Genomic DNA, 17,541 nt, shown 5'->3' with positions numbered 1-17,541 from the left:
TCTGACACTCGGGCAGGGGAAACAATGCGTGGACAAGGCAAGGGAGAGCACTGAGTAACCCCGGCACGCAGCTGGCGGGATGCTCCCCGCGGTCCTCTAATGAAGCTTCAAGAGGGACAGGAAGCTGCGCCTGGTGCTGCTGTTGCTTCCGATCAAAAATTGAAAAATGTTACAGCCCAGCACTGGCGCACCCGAGGTTATCTCCCTGAAAGAAACTTCGAGAGAAAGTCTGAGGAAGCGTGTACTTGAGAGTGTTGTGTCTCTGTGTGATGGTGTTCTTGGTGTTTACTGGTCTTGTGGTGTCCAGCCTCACACACCAGTTACAAGGTGGTGTCAGCCTCACACACCAGTTCCACTCACAAGGTGGTGTCCAGCCTCACACACCAGTTCCACTCACAAGGTGGTGTCCAGCCTCCACACACCAGTTACACTGTACTCAGCACTTGTACACTCGCATGCCACAATAACCTTTAAACTCCAAGTGAGCCTCGTTCCAGACGTTTGTCGATTTTCGCCCTGACCGCAAGGTCTGATTGCGAAATAATAAAAAGCGAAGAGAGCACTTAAGTGGGGATAGACCGGAAACGTCTTTTATCAGTCTGCTGGCTTTAAACGAAAGAAATCGATGTAATGAAAGAAAGTAATTTAAGATCAAAAGGACCTCATCCCCAAGCGTTGTTAATGGCAGGAACAAACAACAGAAGCTTCTAGAAATCCCCGCACGAAGACATTCAAGTTTTGCAGCCCCGTATGTCGACATAATTGTCGCCACTTGCACACAAGTCCGCTGGTGTAGGTCTCACGGTAATCACGTAGGTGGTAAGAGCGTAACCATGACTACCGTCACCTATAGTCAACAGATGACGTGGTGAAGACGTGAGGTTTACACCAGTCAACACCACGTAGGTGAGGCTATTGTCACGTAGAATGGACACTTGGAGTGTCGGCACCAGTGAGTAGTGTTGTAGTGAGTGAGTAGTGTTGACCACTGTGCCTCGTTGTGGCAGCAGCACTGACATCACAGGCAGGAGGTGGTAACTCTTGCAATGTCTGCCTGCGAGCTCACCAACCTTTTAGTCAGGAACAGGTCAGGCTGCCCTCTGACCTCCCAGCGACCTCCAACCCCATGATGGCTTCAGGTGCACACTGGGCTGTGGGGATGTCCAGCCACAGCTTCTTCCTGCTTCTTGCCAGCGACACCCACACGTGTGTCAGAGAAACTTACCTCCCTTTGTTTTGTACTAGTCGACTCCATACTTGATGTGAATGACATGTGAATGACATGTGAATGACATGTAAATGACATGTAAATGACATGTCAATGCTGTGGGTTTGTGACAGCTAAATACCCAGTAGGTGTGCGAGACAAATACTGCCTGCTTGGAAATGACGAATGAAAGGGTGGTGATGCTGATGAAAGGAAGAGCAGCTAGGCGTCACGTGACACTGTCTGATGAGTCGCAGCTCTCAGGTGAGAAGGACTGAGCCTTAGCTTTCAGATAAGAAGGACTCAAAAGGACGGAGCCGCCTTCAAGACTCCAGATGGCACACAATCGTAGACCAACATGGATCCTGAGGGCGAAGGAATCCAAGACACAGAGTGGCGGTGTTGTGCCAGTCGAGGTCCAGTCTGGCCGCCAACATGGCGGAATGTCAGCTCCAGCCAGCGCGGCCATTGCTGGTTGGCAAGTCACGTGACCGCGGTAACTAACAAATAAACCAAGTTAACTAACTTTGGTGACCTGTTGGCTGGGGGAGTGCGGCCACTAACAACCTGAATGCACTCTGTTCTGCATCCGCCAGGTGTCGTGCCGCACGTGCTGCCCAAGACGCCCCAAGGCATTGTGGGTCATTGAGAAACCTTTTCTTTCCTACGATATCAGCGAAATAAAAGCTTAAAATGGCGAGTGATCCTGGAGCACAGTGCTGTGGTGGATCCATATGATCAGAAATATCACATCGAAGTGCACAGAGCTATAGTAGCATTCTATAAATAGCATTGTTTGTAACCTTAGCCTCTGGGACACGTGTCACCCTGTTCGCCCATCATAGTGACGTCACTGGGAGACAGAGGCAGTGAAGGAGGGAAGATGAGCTTACAGTTGACCCGGGAATAGGGAGGTCACCTCACCCCCCAACAACCTGGATACAGGCATGGACGACCTTTAACTTTGTTTTCGTGTTCTGGACAACACAACAAGAATTTTTTGAATGAGAATTTTTTTGTGTGTATTTCTGTAGAAATGTGTATATCAGGGAACAAGTAGTTTCTGTTAATTTACTCAATCAAGGTCTTCAGCTGGTGCTCAAAAGGGAGGTTATTCACTCCATTAAACACACAAATACACAGTGATTCCCCTTGTGGCCTGTAGTTATACATACATTTATGTAGTGAACATTATGTACTGCCAATATAACACCACAACTGATCCTCTGCCATTACTTGGGTCAATGCATGGGTCCGACTTTTAGTTTAGTTTAATAGAGTAAACCACGATTTCACCAAGAGGGGATCAGAGCCTGGGCCACCATGGCCCAACATTGTACCAACATTTCCCCGATAATAAATCCTCCAAGGGAGAACATCTTGCCAACATAAATCAGTAAGTACCACACATTTTGTCAGCATAGTTAGATAGGATTTACCAAGAAGCGGGCTGCATGGGTCAGCATGGGTCAGCATGGCATCTTGCACATCACCAGTCTCTTGGCTGTTTGTAACCCAGCCTGGGGTCAGTTTGGTGTCCATGTCTGTTTTAATCATCTTTGCATTTCCAGTAAAGTGCCAGCATCGATGCTAATGCCGGTTGGCCATGTCGGGGCAATGTCGGGCCAGCCTGTCTGCTGTATTTGGGGCCAGCTGGCAGGGCAAAGGGTAAACTGCAACCGCCACATGGTTCGCTCTACACACGGTGAGCCACTCTAAGGCGGCTGTCACTGGCCACGAAGGCTTCACTTCAACCAAAGGTTGGTACAGACAAGAACAGAACTGACTTGTGCTCATAGCCTCGGGATTAAATATCCAATCATCGTGTGTTTCACAGTTCTCTCCTCAATTGCTGTGCTAGGTGTATCCTTCGTCAGCCTCGCTCTGCTCTTCGTGTCCACTTCGCCACGCAATGGTAGATGCAGATGACTAGGCACGCAGGACAATGAAGATGCTTTTATTAGCACTGACCGTGCCATCGAACAAGGACATCAGCGGTGCATGACGACCAGAGAGAGAGAGAGAGAGAGAGAAAGAGACAGAGACAGAGAAGAGAGACAGAGAGTGCCCGTGGGCCTAGAAGCTGTGGCTTTGTTGCCACGTATCTGTTGCAGCAGTCGGCGCTGTGTTTGCCAATATCTGGGCGGCGAAATCACAACATACTTTCCGCGAGGAAATACACAAAATATCGGGTGGCCACACACAGTCTCGGGTGTTCAAACAGCAGTTTCCGCAGCTTCTCTGTGAATGTCATGCAAATGATTCCGCGTTTGTCAAAGCGTCCACCGCACCATGACACTCGCTTGTTTTCAGTGGCTTCACGCTTCATGTGACACTAGTCCTGTGACCCCATGCCGACACGTGACAAAGACATTGTGTGATTTAGTGCTATATGTGATGTAGAGCTGACCTGTTGATGTAGAGCTGACCTTTGATGTAGAGCTGACCTTTGATGTAGAGCTAACCTTTGCTATAGAGCTGACCGTTGACCCACTGCTGGCCTGTGGTCCAGTGCTCGCAGGCTGAGTTGTTGCCACAAAGAGAAGAAGGCAACGAAAGGAAAGCGCAAAATATCGAGGGTTGTCCTCTTGCGGTTGTCTCCCTCGATGTGTAACAGCCACTCACACGAGACTTGCCCAGTGCCTCCCAACAAATCCTTTTAAGTAGATGAAGAGAGTAGAAAGACAGAAAGACCAGTGAACATTGTGTACAAGTGAACAGTGACTGTTGTGTGTAGTGAAAATTGTGTACAAGTGAACAGCGACTGTTGTGTGTAGTGAACATTGTGTACAAGTGAACAGCGACTGTTGTGTGTAGTGAACATGGTGTACCAGTCAATATTCTCCAGTATCCTCCTTACATCACGACCTACAGAGCGTGTGGTGATCATATCGTGAAACTCAGTTGTCGACCTCGACGACATCAATCCTTGACCACAAGCAGCTACTCCATTGTTTCTGATGTCAGCAGCAAAGTCAGTCCTGTCAGTCTGTTGATGTGAGCGCTCAGACTGCTGCTCACTGCTCACTGCTCACTGGCATACTGTCAAACATGAACCTAGCGACTGAGCACATCTTACTTACTGACACCTGTTGGAGGAAAAGGTCACGAGTGAGACACCAGATGAACTCTTGTCTATAAAAGAAGTAAAGCTGTCACGTTTAGTTACACCTCCATCGCGCAACTCCCGACCTGCACGTCACATCCGGTCTCCACATTCATACGTTTGGTGGCCTTATAATGCAGCGCCACCTCGTGCACGTGCCACGCGCAATTTGTTTGTGTTCACATCTTCGCCTGAGCTCCCTCCCAGGTCGTTTGGATTTCCCTGAGCGGCGAGTGAAGGAAATAAATGTAGAGCCAACTGATAAGCACACAGCCTGACAATGAGCCAATCTGGCTGGCTGCCTGCCTGGCTGGCTGCATAGGCAAACGGGCTGGTAAAGCCCACACACCTACCAGCACACGTGTCTGTCTGTCTGTCTGTCTGCTGTCTGTCTGTCTGTCTGTCTGTCTGTCTGTCTGTCTGTCTGTCTGTCTCACCGACACAATGTTTGTAAAGACAGACACATGTCAACAGATTGTTTATTCCTATTCCAATAACAGTTTCACGCTGTATGTGTTCAGTAGTGTCAATGTAGTCACAGAAATTGAAATAAAAAACATTTTCTAAAACTTTTTTCCGAACTACTGGCGATATTTTAGAAGTCTGCAATAAAAGTATGTTAGTGAAGTATAAGTGTCAAACATTAATCTTTATTGTTAGTAATGAGAGGGTTGGGCCGCGCAGGAAGACAACAAACGGAGGAACCACTAATCGCTAGCTGCTCTGTAACCGCAATCAAAGCTGGCCGGTCATTCATCTGCCATCTACAAGACAAGCAGACAAAGCAACAGCGAGGAGTCAGGTAAGGGAAGGTAGTACTGACTCCCAGAATGCCTGTAGGTCAGGGGTCGTGCACACTAACCACCAACTTGTGTTTCTGGACTGTATGCAGACGATGTTTTAACTACGAGAACGAGGCTGGTGTGTACAAAGCTTCCGGTTTAGTCCCATTGATTGCTTAGGCTCGCCGAGACTAACAGCGGAGAACTTGGCAAACGTTGGTCTCGGCAGACAGACATGTCCTCCCACACACGTCTGTCCACTAGTGTGCTTGAGCCTCACTCCAGTGCAGTGAATGCAGCTCAGCTTTGTGACGTCACGATAAACATTCCTGTGACAGCATTCTGCTGTAAGAACAGACATCAACATCAAAGTCCTTGTATGGAAATAAGCAGTTTTCCACTCTTGTCCTCTGGAACACACTGACCTTTGGCCCCAGGGGCACTAGACACTCCTCGTGTACACTGAGTATACAGGGGACACAACCTTGCCACAGTTTCCTCTCTTGGCCGTGACGTCACTTACAACGTCCGCCGCGTGAGATGGTTTGTCCGTGTCGGACATTCGTTGTGTCGATGGTTTCAGAAAATAGCAGCTGGTGGAAAACGCTTGGCAAGAAACGGCCAACGCACGGACTGAAACCGTTTTACAAAAAAGTGTAATTTCATGAAACGGTTTTAATCTGACATCAAAAGGAGTCAGGAGACTCAGGAGATTCAGGAGATCAGGAGATTCAGGAGACTCGACTCCTCGTACGTCTGGTACCGTCAGACCAGCACAGCTGTGAGCAGACAGGTCGCTGATGCTCGTTACACGATGCGCCTCCGACTGGCGGTGAGTTCGGGAGGCGACTACAGACAGAGTGAGTGGTGCACTGTGTGCAAAGCCAGGAATGTTGTACAACAAGATTTGTTCTCAAAGAAAATGGAGAGGGGGGAGGGGGAGCGGAAGAGCTTGCAATGAAAGGGCGGCAAGTGATGGCAGTGAGTGTAGAGCGGGGGAGACTGGGGAGTAAGGAGGGGATAAGGAGTGGGGAGGGTAGAGGTTGTGTGGTGGGGTGGGGGTGTGTGGGGTGGGGGTGAGGAGGAGCGTCCAGCTGCCGGTCGATATCGTCGCACGTGCCGACTGCTGCAGCAACCGCGTCGGCCGTCCGCGCTCGATGTCCATCACAGGCGCGACTACAACCGCCGCAGCCAGCCCACGTGAGGGCGTCGTCACATGCAGTCGTACATCAGCAGCGGCGACAGCGGCCGCACTACACTCAAGGCGGCGTAACTCTGTCTGGCACCCAGCGCCGCGTGAAGGACTTTGTGTTGGGAGACCACCGAGGACTGGGTGAGGACTGATTTCTGTGTGTGTGTGTTGTGTGTTTGTGTATGTGTGTTTGTGTGTGTTTGTTTCTTTGTTTGTGTGTGTGTGTTTGTGTTTGTGTGTGTTTGTGTGTGTGTACGTCTACCTGTCTGTTTGCACTCTGCAGGCTGTGAGCAGTGCAACGTGCAGTCGTCAGTGTGCGATGTGGTGTCCAGTCACATGTATACAGTGGACATGTTCATGTTCATGTTCCCCTAGCATCCGTTGTACACTGTTCAGCCTCAGGCCGTGAGCTTTATTTCCTGCAATTCTACAAGTAAGACCGAGAACCGTCTGCTCCTGAGTTTCATTATCCTGCAAGTCTTCACCATTTTATTATCCTACAGGTGTTGCACCATATTATTGTCCTGTAAGTGTTGTATCACTGTTTTATTTTGTGGTGAATGTACCATGAGGTGACGTGTTTACCATCTAGCTATCTACAATGCAGTGACGTGTTTACCATGTAGCTATGTGTCTGTTTATGATGTAACTACTTACCACACGATGACACCTGTTCACACGTGACACACAGGTGTATCAGGCGCAGACACAGGTGTCGCCCCCAAAGCTAAAAGTAAGTCGACTAAAGGTAAAGTTTGTCACTGAGCAAGCAAGAGTTATCGCTCACTGTACTGTCAGCCGCTAGAGGGCGGTAGTGCTAGGACTCGTTGCTTGTATCCAGCTGCTCCCTGGTGTACAGAGTGTGGTGGCGCTGCTACACTAGAGGACTGTGGACCGCAGCTTCCAGAAGGCGGATGTCCTGTGGTGACGTCAGTCCTTGTCTCTGTTGCCGTCTTGTAGCCTGGTGTACACTGTCAACTTCTATCTTTAGTCAATATTTACAATAATGTTGTCACATTAAGGTAGTACTAGTACACCAAGGTGTGGATGTCTCCACCGTTGACCCGACTCTTTGCCCTCTACAGTTTGTGAGCAGCTCTCGTCAGCACGATACACACTACACGCACTCTACACAGTACACATTGTACACACTATACGCATCGTACGTAGTATACACACTATACACATTGTACACAGTATACACATTGTGCGCAGTATGTGTAGATTATACGGCACTGTACATACTACACGCATTACACGCATTATAAACGCTATACACATTACACACATCGTACGCACTACACACATTATACACTTTATACACACTATACTAATTATACATGTGATATACACTGTACACACTATACTCTTTATACATGTTATACACACTCTAACATTATACACATTATACGCATTCTACAATCATCACAATAATGTGAAATCGCTGCATCGTCGGAATCTGATGTAAGATGTCTTCTGCAAGTGAAATTATCTGTCATTGCCATGGCAACAGATTATCTTGCAGTAAATCTGTGAGTAGCAGGTGTCTTGTCTAGGCGGATAATTAGATTGATTAGGAGAATATCTGAAGGTGGGATTGGTGTATAAACATATGCGTGAGCGGCGGACTGCTGTAGAAAGACAAGACAGAAAATTCTCTGTTCTTCTTGCTTTCTGCCATTCTTTCTTTCTGTACTTCCGCCCTCCCCTGGTCTGCTCCACTGGTGGCGAGACACCCCCCAGCAGTCGCCTCACACTGCAGTCAACTCCAGTCTTTTCTAGTCAGAATGGGTTTTGTTGAGAGAATGTTCTAGGCACTAGGAAGGACAGAACTAAAGTCTGTTAACTGAATTCATTGCCACAAGACTTGGGCAGCAACACGATGGAGGTTACCTGGAGAGTAGCAAGCTGCCCCCGTGGTTATGAACATGTCATCCATTCACATGACAACGAGTACAATGGCGTCTGCAGGCTGAGCCCCAAACTTGAACTGACTGACAACATGCGCACACACACACACACAGAGACACACACGCACACACACACACACACACACACACACACACACACACACGCGCACACACACAGACACACACACACACGCGCACACGCACAAACACACACACACGCCCACACACCCACACGAAACATCAACTCACACACATATTCCCACTCGCCACCAGTACACCAACATTTTGCGAGGACAGTCTGATAAGAACGTTTCCGTTGACTGTTATTATCGGCGTCGTCGTGTGAGCCTGTAGGCGCAACAGTAGTTGTTGTAAGTTGTGAGCATCCTGCCATGGCTGGACACGGACATGTCCGATACAGAGCATCGCATCTTTGTCCTCCATGAAGCATTTCATCTTGAGTTGTTTCAACGGATGACTGTATGCTTACGATGTTCACCCGGGGTGTGCAGTGACCCAGGCCACAGTTGCCATGGACTTCACGTGTCCTGTGTGTGCGCTGACAGCACTTTGCTGGGTGCACGACCCCCGCCAACGATTACTCCACAAGCGGTTGTTGAAGCCGGCAGTGACGTCACCGTGCGGGGAGTCGTAATGGTGGTGTTGACAACGCTGTCGTTTCCTGGCTGGCGGAAATGATCCCAGCGTCCACCCGGCGACTGGCAGGACGTTGACGCGAGACTGACGCGAGGTCTCTGTGCGTCTCTGCAGGCGGCAGCACCGGTCACGTGGAGTGACGTCAGTTAAGTTATAGGCGCCATCTTGTGAATGAGAGAAAAGTGCTCCAGTGCCCCAGTGCCCCAGTGCCCCGACCGTCACCTGCACACCAACATCACCTAACATCACGATGACGAGAGAGAGAAGCTACGTCTTTCCGTCCTGTCGTCGTCGTGTTTGGCCTGAAAGCTTGCAGACCTCAGCCTCCTGACAACCACGACCGCCTTCCAACCTAAACATCCGGTCATTTTACGGCTTATCGCTTGTCTTAGTAAATCATTCACAAATATACCCCTGACAGGTCAAGCGAACTGTGTCAACTATATATCAACATTTTTTTTCAAAGTCATTGAAATTGGTGATCCTCAGGGTCTGTCGATGTCCTGTCAGTTCAAACTCAACAGAGTTTGAAGCCTCCTGGACCCTGGTCATCTGCAGCGTGGTGTGCAAGCTGACTCCGACAGGTGATCTCGTGAATAAAGATGGAAGCCAGGGACCTCAAACAGAACACAGCCTCTGGACCCTCGTTGCCACCCCGACAAGGCGAGCTCTCGGGACACTGTATGTGACACCTGGGCTGGGCGTCGGGGGTTTTCTCCGGGTACTCCGGTTTCTTCCCCCTTCCTCTCCAACCGTAGTGCGAAATCGCCGCAAGGTGGAAGCACTTTCCTACTGCACACACCAACCAACCAACCAGCCAGCCAGCCACACCCAGCTGCACACCGTCACGGTCTGACGAGCTGGCAAACGTCAGGCACAGAGCGGAGACAGGTTAGCAGACAACACCGAGCACCAGACTAGCAGCTGGGTAGACAGACAGACAGACAGACAGACGGACAGACACCCATGAAGACAGGAAAGGGTGGAGTCAGACAAGGCGCAGGCAGACAGCCGGGTGGGGCCTTCTCCTCCCTCAGCGGTCCCCACCCTGAGAAGAATGAACGGGAGGTAACTGAGAGTAGCAGTAAGTCATGATGGAGGACATCACTACACCCTGGTACCTGACAGCAGAAAGTCACGGATGGCATCGTCACACCCAGGGTAGTCATCAGTGTCACGGTTGGCGGCAGACTGTGAACAAACGGACTCTTCGTCCCACCCGGAGGCGGGTGCAAAAGCGCATCACTACATGATGTGAGTTGAGCCTCGCAAGACAGCTCATTACAGTTGTTTCCCTTTATCTAGCGGATTGTCCACTCGCACGAGTTGTCGACCCGCCCTAGAATAAATTTCTCACATGAATCGATGGATTCAAACCTCTATTCAACTCGCATAAAAGCCGAGAAGCTCTCATTAGACAGAAATATTGATCACGCAGCCCACGGCGATGTTATCTTGTCCCACACGCTGACAGCTGTCACACGCAATGATGGCGTGAGGGCGCCACGGCACGTGACATGCTGTGACTACATGTGGCACGTGACATGCTGTGACTACATGTGGCACGTGACATGCTGTGACTACATGTGACATGAAATGACTACATGTACCACGTGACATGCTATGACTGCATCCACTGACGTGACATGACCTACATGACATGTGGCACGTGACACATGCTACATGTTGGCACTACATGTACCATGTGATTATGACTACATGTACATGTGACTACGTCCCGTTACATGTGACATGCAACAGGGGCAAGACTCGCAACCCTGCGGCGCGCTGTAGGAGGCCGTGAACTTTAGCCTTTCATCTGACTGAATTATTTATTTTAGGATTTTTGAAAGATTCCGAACGAAGCCTTTTGGTGTAGGATGTATCCCTTCACATTATCCCATGCATTATCCATGGCCTTATCCATGACATTATCCCATGGCCCTTATCTCATGGCATTATCCACGACATTATCCCATGACAATATCACGTGACCTCTCTATGTCACTTTGTCTAGTCGCCCTCTCAGTTGCCTGACTTGAGGGAAGCCAGGAAAGATGAGACTGCTGTCATGCCAGGGTACATTCTCCAGAGGGGATCCTGTCACCCGGTAGATGTGGGGCAAGCTCCACAGGTCAGAGGGCAATGTAGGGATGCAGTGGATTATTGCTAGTGGCGCCACCTGCACAGTGACTGCGACACTGCGGTCCAGTGTGGATTTGTGTTCTCCATCCCAAAGGTGGGTAGGTCAGGTTTGTCTCCTGGGACTACAGGACCTGAAGACAGCTCACTCACCACCGCCAACAGACAGGCAGCCAAGATGAGAGGTGCGCCGGCACGTGCGCGTTCACACACAACAAGCCACGTGACCGTGATGCACGTGGAGCGCAAATAACAATAAAATGCTCGTGCGAGTCAACTGGTTGCTGTGGCATGCACAAGAGCGAGAAGTGTCCGTATTTACAGTTCTGGGAGGGAATTACCCGGGCATCAATTGCTGCAGCCAACACCCGGGCACGCGCCGAACGTCCAGCTTCCTGCCAGCGGAACCCACGGCAGCAAATCAGTCTGGAATAATCCACGAGCTGCAGTGTTTGCTGTCAGTGACAAAGGAAGGGATCATGAATTGCCAACAAGGTTATAAACGCAATGGCCGACAATGGGTAGGAACCTCCTATTCCTTGTAACTCATCCAGCGAGGCACGAGAGCAATTTGTTGCGATGGAAGGAAGGAGCGATAAAACGCCTGCAGCTCCCCTTGCGGTGCACCCGGGGCTGTAGTAGTCGCAGATGTACACCAGGGTCGGAACTACTGCAAGACTGGAGACCATCGTCAAACATTGACACGGTCGTCTCCCCTCTCGCTCCCACCCCCCAACTCTGTGTCTCCTCCTCACCCCCTTCCCTTCAGTCGCCATCGATTGGTTGCTGACCTCTGTGCCCGGAGTTCAAAGCTCACCATCCGAGTAGACATGTAGAGCAGGTCACGTGCACAGCGGCTGGGTGGGCCCGGTGCGGGGTGGGTGGCTGCTGTAGGCTTTGTCTCCATCTTGCTGACGGTGCCAGCGCCTGGTGCTCGCCCATCGATTTTGTCAATATTTTAAATTAAGAATGGCACTCGCTTCTTCGCTCGAATCCCAAGTGTTTATTTTGTGAGCTTTTGACAGGGTTGCAGGAAATATTCAAATATTTGTAAGCAGCTGAGCGCAATTCGCTTTTTTAGTGTAGGCAAATGCTAGCGCCGGGTAATACCCGACAATCGCCTGCTTTGTCTCCAGTTCAGCTCCACATTAGGGATGGCGGACATGCCAAGTATCATTGCCCTCCTTTGCTCCACATCAACGTCCACCTCCCCCCTTCTCTCTCTCTGACAGTGTGTATGCGTTAGTTAGTCAGTGCACACATGTGTATGCGTGTGTGTCTGCGCGCTCGCGAGGTGTACTTATTCGTGACTTAGGGCTGTGTGAGAGAAAGAACGTGCATTGTATGTGGTTGTGTAAACAAGAAAATGCGTTTATGTGTTTGTCTGTGAGTGAATGTGTATGGATGCGCTCGTGTGTATGTTTGTGTGTGTGTGTGTGTGCGTGCGATATGTTCAGCTGCACGTGTAGATTAGTTTAGTCTAAGCTCATATTCATCACAAGGTGCCAGTGCGATGGGGAGCCTGACACAAGGGGATGATACAATACACTGGGTGACAGTGACTGGGGGAGAGTGTGATTTGTCCTCAGCCTCTCTCTTCTCCACCCGGCTATCTACCTGTCTACCTGTCTATCTACCTACCTGTCTACCTGTCTATCTACCTACCTGTCTACCCACCAACCTTTACATAAACTGAGTTTATTTTCTACGTTCAGTCCTGTGTTCAGACTGCAGTCAGCGAAGCTGGATGTTCAAAGCAAAGCACACGTCACACTGTGTCCTGTCTTGTCCTCCCTGTGTGGTGATGAAATGAAAGTTGTAGGGAAAGTTGATGGATGGAACGACGGAAGAAATAACTCCAATAGGATGAGGGCAGTGAACAAGGACAGGAGGACATGGAGGACCAGCAGCACGTGCACTACCTGTTGTGCACCAAACTGTCAGAAGGCAAATCGACCTCAACTTGCAACTGTGTGATTGTCACCGTGTCACTGGGCGTTAGTCACTGTGGCTGTGTCACCGTGTCACTGTGTCACTGTGGATGTGTCACTGTGGATGTGTCACTGGGCGTCAGTCACTCTGTGTCTGTGTGGCTGTGTCACTGTGTCACTGTCTGTGTGACTGTGTACTCACTCTGTGTCATGTGTCATTGTGTAACGTTCCTATCGTGTGGTTGTCGCTCACCTCCCTTGTTTCCGTCACACGTGTCACGTGCCTGTCACTACCGCAGCGCCCCCTAGCCGTGGCGATGTTTGTTCTTGCCCCTTGTGACCCATGAAAGTGTGCAGGGCGAGTCCGAGTGTTTCTTCGCCCTCTCTCTGTCTCTCAATTAATTTGCCCATCTTGTTTTCAGAACAAGCAGCCGCGCTCGCCGAACCTCTGACAACCGGAGGAGAAAGGACCAGGGGTAGACAACTGAGGGCCGAGCCGGGGGGCGCCAGAGTGGTGCGACGGGCCTACAAGACGTCTGAGCCGCGGTGCTGCAGACAAGCAGCTGCATGTGGAGCAATGGCCGCCACTCCCCCTGCCCCCCACCCGCTCTAGTGCTCCCCCACTGCACGTGCGGCCCTTCAGGACGGAGGGAGGGGTTGACGTGGGCGGAGAGGAAGCAGGCGACGGTGTGCTGACCGCGTGGAATCTCACTATACAAGGGGGGAGATGCTGGCCTACATCAGCCCCTCCAACGACCACACTGCGACGTGGTAGGCGGAGTGTCTCCGGAAACCGTTGCGTCAGTCATGATGGATTTGTCCTCCGTGTCGCCAGCACTTATTGCTTCCACGACCTTTGACACGCCGACCAGGATGGAGGTAACGAGGGACGAAGAGACTACAGCTCCTTCGGCTGCTGACGATCGCACTTTCTTGTGGAGCACAGGATGGTCACGTGACCACACAGAGGGCCTCCCTGCTTCCGAGCTGACGACTTCCTGGAGAAAGACAGTAACAAGCAGCGATTTTCCTGGGGTCACGGGGATCGCTGCTGACCTAGGGTCAGGTCCATCACGTGAGTACGATCTGACTGATGCGCTTACAGCAACGAAGTCCGCGGGTACGTCGCCGACTTTTCCTGCTTCTGAAGCTGCTGACGAAGGGAGGACACTAGAGACACTCGCCACACAGTCTTCTGACGACAGCCTCGTCCTGAACCTCACGGATACCAACAGCACCGACCTCTACACCTCGCACTTCTCCAGCATTGTGAACAGGTTCTACACCGTTGCCCCGGCAACAGACGACGGAGCACTTCCGCTAACCAACATGGCCGCCACTCATTCCTGGACCTTCACCAACGCTACCGTCACGTCGCTTCTAGAACTCTCCACCGCCAGCAACACCAGCTTCGCCTTTGACGACGTCACGCTGGTGGAGGATGGCGAGCTGTACGACATCGACGATGACGACGCCGTGGCTAGCACAGCAGTCGTCGCCGCCAAAGCCGTGACGCTGACCCTGCTGGCGGTAGGCGGCGTAGTGGGCAACGCGCTGGTCATCTGGAGCGTGGTGCGACAGCGCCACCTACACCGCCCGCCATTCTACTACCTGTTGTCCATGAGCCTGACGGACCTGTCGCGCGCGGCATTCTGTCTGCCGCTCGTGCTCATGACGTTGCTGCAGGGCTCCGTCTGGCGGCACGGCAACTCCGCGTGCGACCTTTTCGCCTTTGCCAACTCCTTCTTCGTCCTCAGCTCCAGCGTCTCGCTGCTCGACGTCGCTGCCGACCGGCACTTCTCGCTGGTGTATGCGCGCAGCTACCGGAAACGTGCAGGTGGCGCTGTGAACCTGGTGGTGGTGCTGCTGGGGTGGACACTGGCCTTTCTGGTGGCCTTCCCCCCAGTGGTCGGGGTGGGAGCGTACGCGTTCCAGGCCAGCGAGGCGCAGTGCGCGCTGCAGCACAAGTCGTACCGCGAGAACGACACGCTGGGCTTCCTCATGGTCTTCACGGGGCTCAGCCTCCTCACGCTCTTCCTCTACTACCGAATCTTCCTGGCCCTGCGCACGCACCGCCGGATGCGGCCCTTTCAGCACGAGCCCGCTCGCAGCTCCACCTGGACCTTCGTGGGGCCGGGAGCCAACGGCCAGGCTTTCGTCAACTGGGTCAACGGCTTCGGACGAGCGAACAACCTCCTGGGGGCGCCACTGCCCAGCCTGGCTCGCAACCCGCCTCGCCCCCACCTGGCGCGTGCTGTCACTCTGCACGTGGCCCAGACCCAGCACGTGACCCGCTTGTTCTTCCTGATGACCCTGACCTTTACCCTCCTGTGGCTGCCCTATCAGGTGGTGTCCTACTGGCGCGTCTTCGGTGACGTCATTGGCATACAGTCGGCGTTCGTCACGGTGTCGGCGTGGCTGTCCTACGCCCAGGTGGCGCTGTGTCCGCTCGTCTACTTCCTGGCACGCGGCTCCTCGCGCCAGCGTCAGTCGCGGACAGAGACCAGCCCTGACGATAAGCAAGAGTTCCTGCTGGAATCATTCAACCGTAAAAAATGAGGCGAACGTGTTGAACATCCTACATCCCTGTTGCCACTTCCAGGACAGAACTCCGCGCCTGTTGCTGCTGTCCGGGAAGACCCATACCCCCATCCAGGAAGATATTGTCACGTGATGTGAGGTGAGGACACTGCCCGGGGACTGTGGGGCTGAGGACCTGGCTTTCCTCACCTCGCGGACAGATAATGTTGCCAAAAACTTCACAGGCTGTCATAGACTGCAGCGATGGGGGGACAGTGATGTGTCGCCTGATGCTGGCATCTCACTGCTCACCTTCATGACGAGCAGCGAGTCAACAACAACATCGTGTATTTCGTTTATCGATGCCACTTTATGCACTTCCGTTTGTTTGATTGTAACGAAGATGTTTTTGAAAAAGAAAATTGATGCTAACCTTACAACAGTGAGAATTCAGATGGACGAGGTCAAAGGTGTGTCAACGATAGACGATGTCTAACAAAAATATCGACAGACGACAGCTTGTGCTGCAAGCTGCTCACTCATGCTGAACGAATTGTGTCAGGTAGCAAAGTAGTAACATGATGACAACGGGCAAGCCGGCCACGAGATGAATGAATATACATTGAATATATACTGACACGACTGTACACGTCACAGTCACGGTTTGAACTCTTGTTCTGCGCTGTGGTCCCCGGCGAACTGAAACTGAGAGACAGATGGACAGATGGACAGGGGATGGGGATGTAAGCAAGTTGTTTACAGATGGGGAAAGGTCAAGTGAAGTGTTTGCTAAAGATATACATGCGAGCGTACCACGTATGAACACACACACATACACACATACATACAGACATACATACACACATACACACACACACACATACACACATCGCAGACTAACCAGCATGTTGAAACACTTTTACGTGTGGCGAGCGCGTGCAGAATGCTGTGACGTCATCTGTCGTCTGTGCCTCAAATATCGTGGTGTACATATCTGGCACGTGACGTCAGCACCATTAGCACCACCAGAGGCGCTCCAGGTCGTCGTGTCCGCTGTATGCCAAACAGCTTTTGAGAGTCATAACCAGGTGCCCCGACTTTACAATGCAGTTATAAAGCAACCTACCCGGCATTTCACGGGTGTTGATGAAGCTGTGCTCTGCATTCTCAAAGTTCTCATGAAGAAACCAGTGGCACGCATGTCAACTCACTCCGTCGGGTACCTTGTTGATAACAACAGACAGGGCGATAAGACTCCCCTTTCCCCGGGTAGCAGCAAATGACGGGTACGTGTGGATCGAAGTCGCTCGACATCAGACAGTTGCAAAGATATAACAGCCAATATGCCAGTGGACATTGCAAGTATTATGGATACCCGGCACACCGGGTGTGTGCGTTGTCGAGACTGACCTCTGACCTGGCGGCAACAGTGTGTAGAGACAAGTGCACGGCGCTGACTACATTCGGCGCATTTATCGCATTTGTCTTTCTACCATACAATTAAAATAAATTAAAACATTAATGGCAGAAAAAAATGCTCAAGACAAAGCAACAAGTGATGAGACCCTGTAGTAAGATCCTGTCTGTCATTTCCTCCTCATCTTCCCCTCTTGCTGTCTCTCTCTCCTCTATCACATAATTACTCCCTCACCCTTCACACACATTCACTATCTCATTACATACACATACACACACTCTCTCATTACATACACACACTCTCTCACTTCACACACACCTTTATCCTTTTTCTCGCATCACACACACATGAACGAACACACACACACATATTCTCTCGCGCGAACACGTTTTCAGTCCTTCTTTCACACTCGCCTACAGTTGCAATTTCTTTTGTCTGTTTATTGAGTGTGTAAATATGCACACACATTGGAGTGGAAGACTGGAGTCCAGGCTGTGGCTGGTAATGTTTGAGGTGGTGTTTGAGGTGGTGTTAGCGGACAAAGCCGCCAAGACGGACCTCACGGTTTGCAAGACGAAGTGACAGTGAGTCACACGAGAGAGCACAATGTCTGAACTTGCCACCACACCCGACTTCCACATTTTCTTTTTCCGTAATGAAAATATATGGCTGGGACA

The 17,541-nt window shown here is 51.2% G+C and overlaps 1 protein-coding gene across 1 annotated transcript; it reads left to right on the top strand.

Annotated features, from left to right (window-relative positions):
• Window positions 1-6,267: 6,267 nt before the first annotated feature.
• LOC112572900 (probable G protein-coupled receptor 85) lies at window positions 6,268-16,179 on the top strand. Its single transcript, XM_025252881.1, has 2 exons — window positions 6,268-6,428; window positions 13,350-16,179. The coding sequence occupies exon 2, from the start codon at window positions 13,735-13,737 to the stop codon at window positions 15,484-15,486; it is 1,752 nt and encodes a 583-aa protein (XP_025108666.1). The 5' UTR covers window positions 6,268-6,428; window positions 13,350-13,734; the 3' UTR covers window positions 15,487-16,179.
• Window positions 16,180-17,541: the final 1,362 nt, after the last annotated feature.

The sequence above is a fragment of the Pomacea canaliculata genome, linkage group LG9 (genome assembly GCF_003073045.1).
Source record: "Pomacea canaliculata isolate SZHN2017 linkage group LG9, ASM307304v1, whole genome shotgun sequence".
Lineage (NCBI taxonomy): Eukaryota > Metazoa > Mollusca > Gastropoda > Architaenioglossa > Ampullariidae > Pomacea > Pomacea canaliculata.
The sequence above is the reverse complement of the archived record's forward strand: the minus strand, read 5'-3'. Positions and strand labels throughout refer to the sequence as shown.

What these genes read in the sequence shown, in the direction of transcription:
- LOC112572900 (XM_025252881.1), top strand. Translation starts at nt 13,735, where the DNA reads ATGATGGATTTGTCCTCCGTGTCGCCAGCACTTATTGCTTCCACGACC.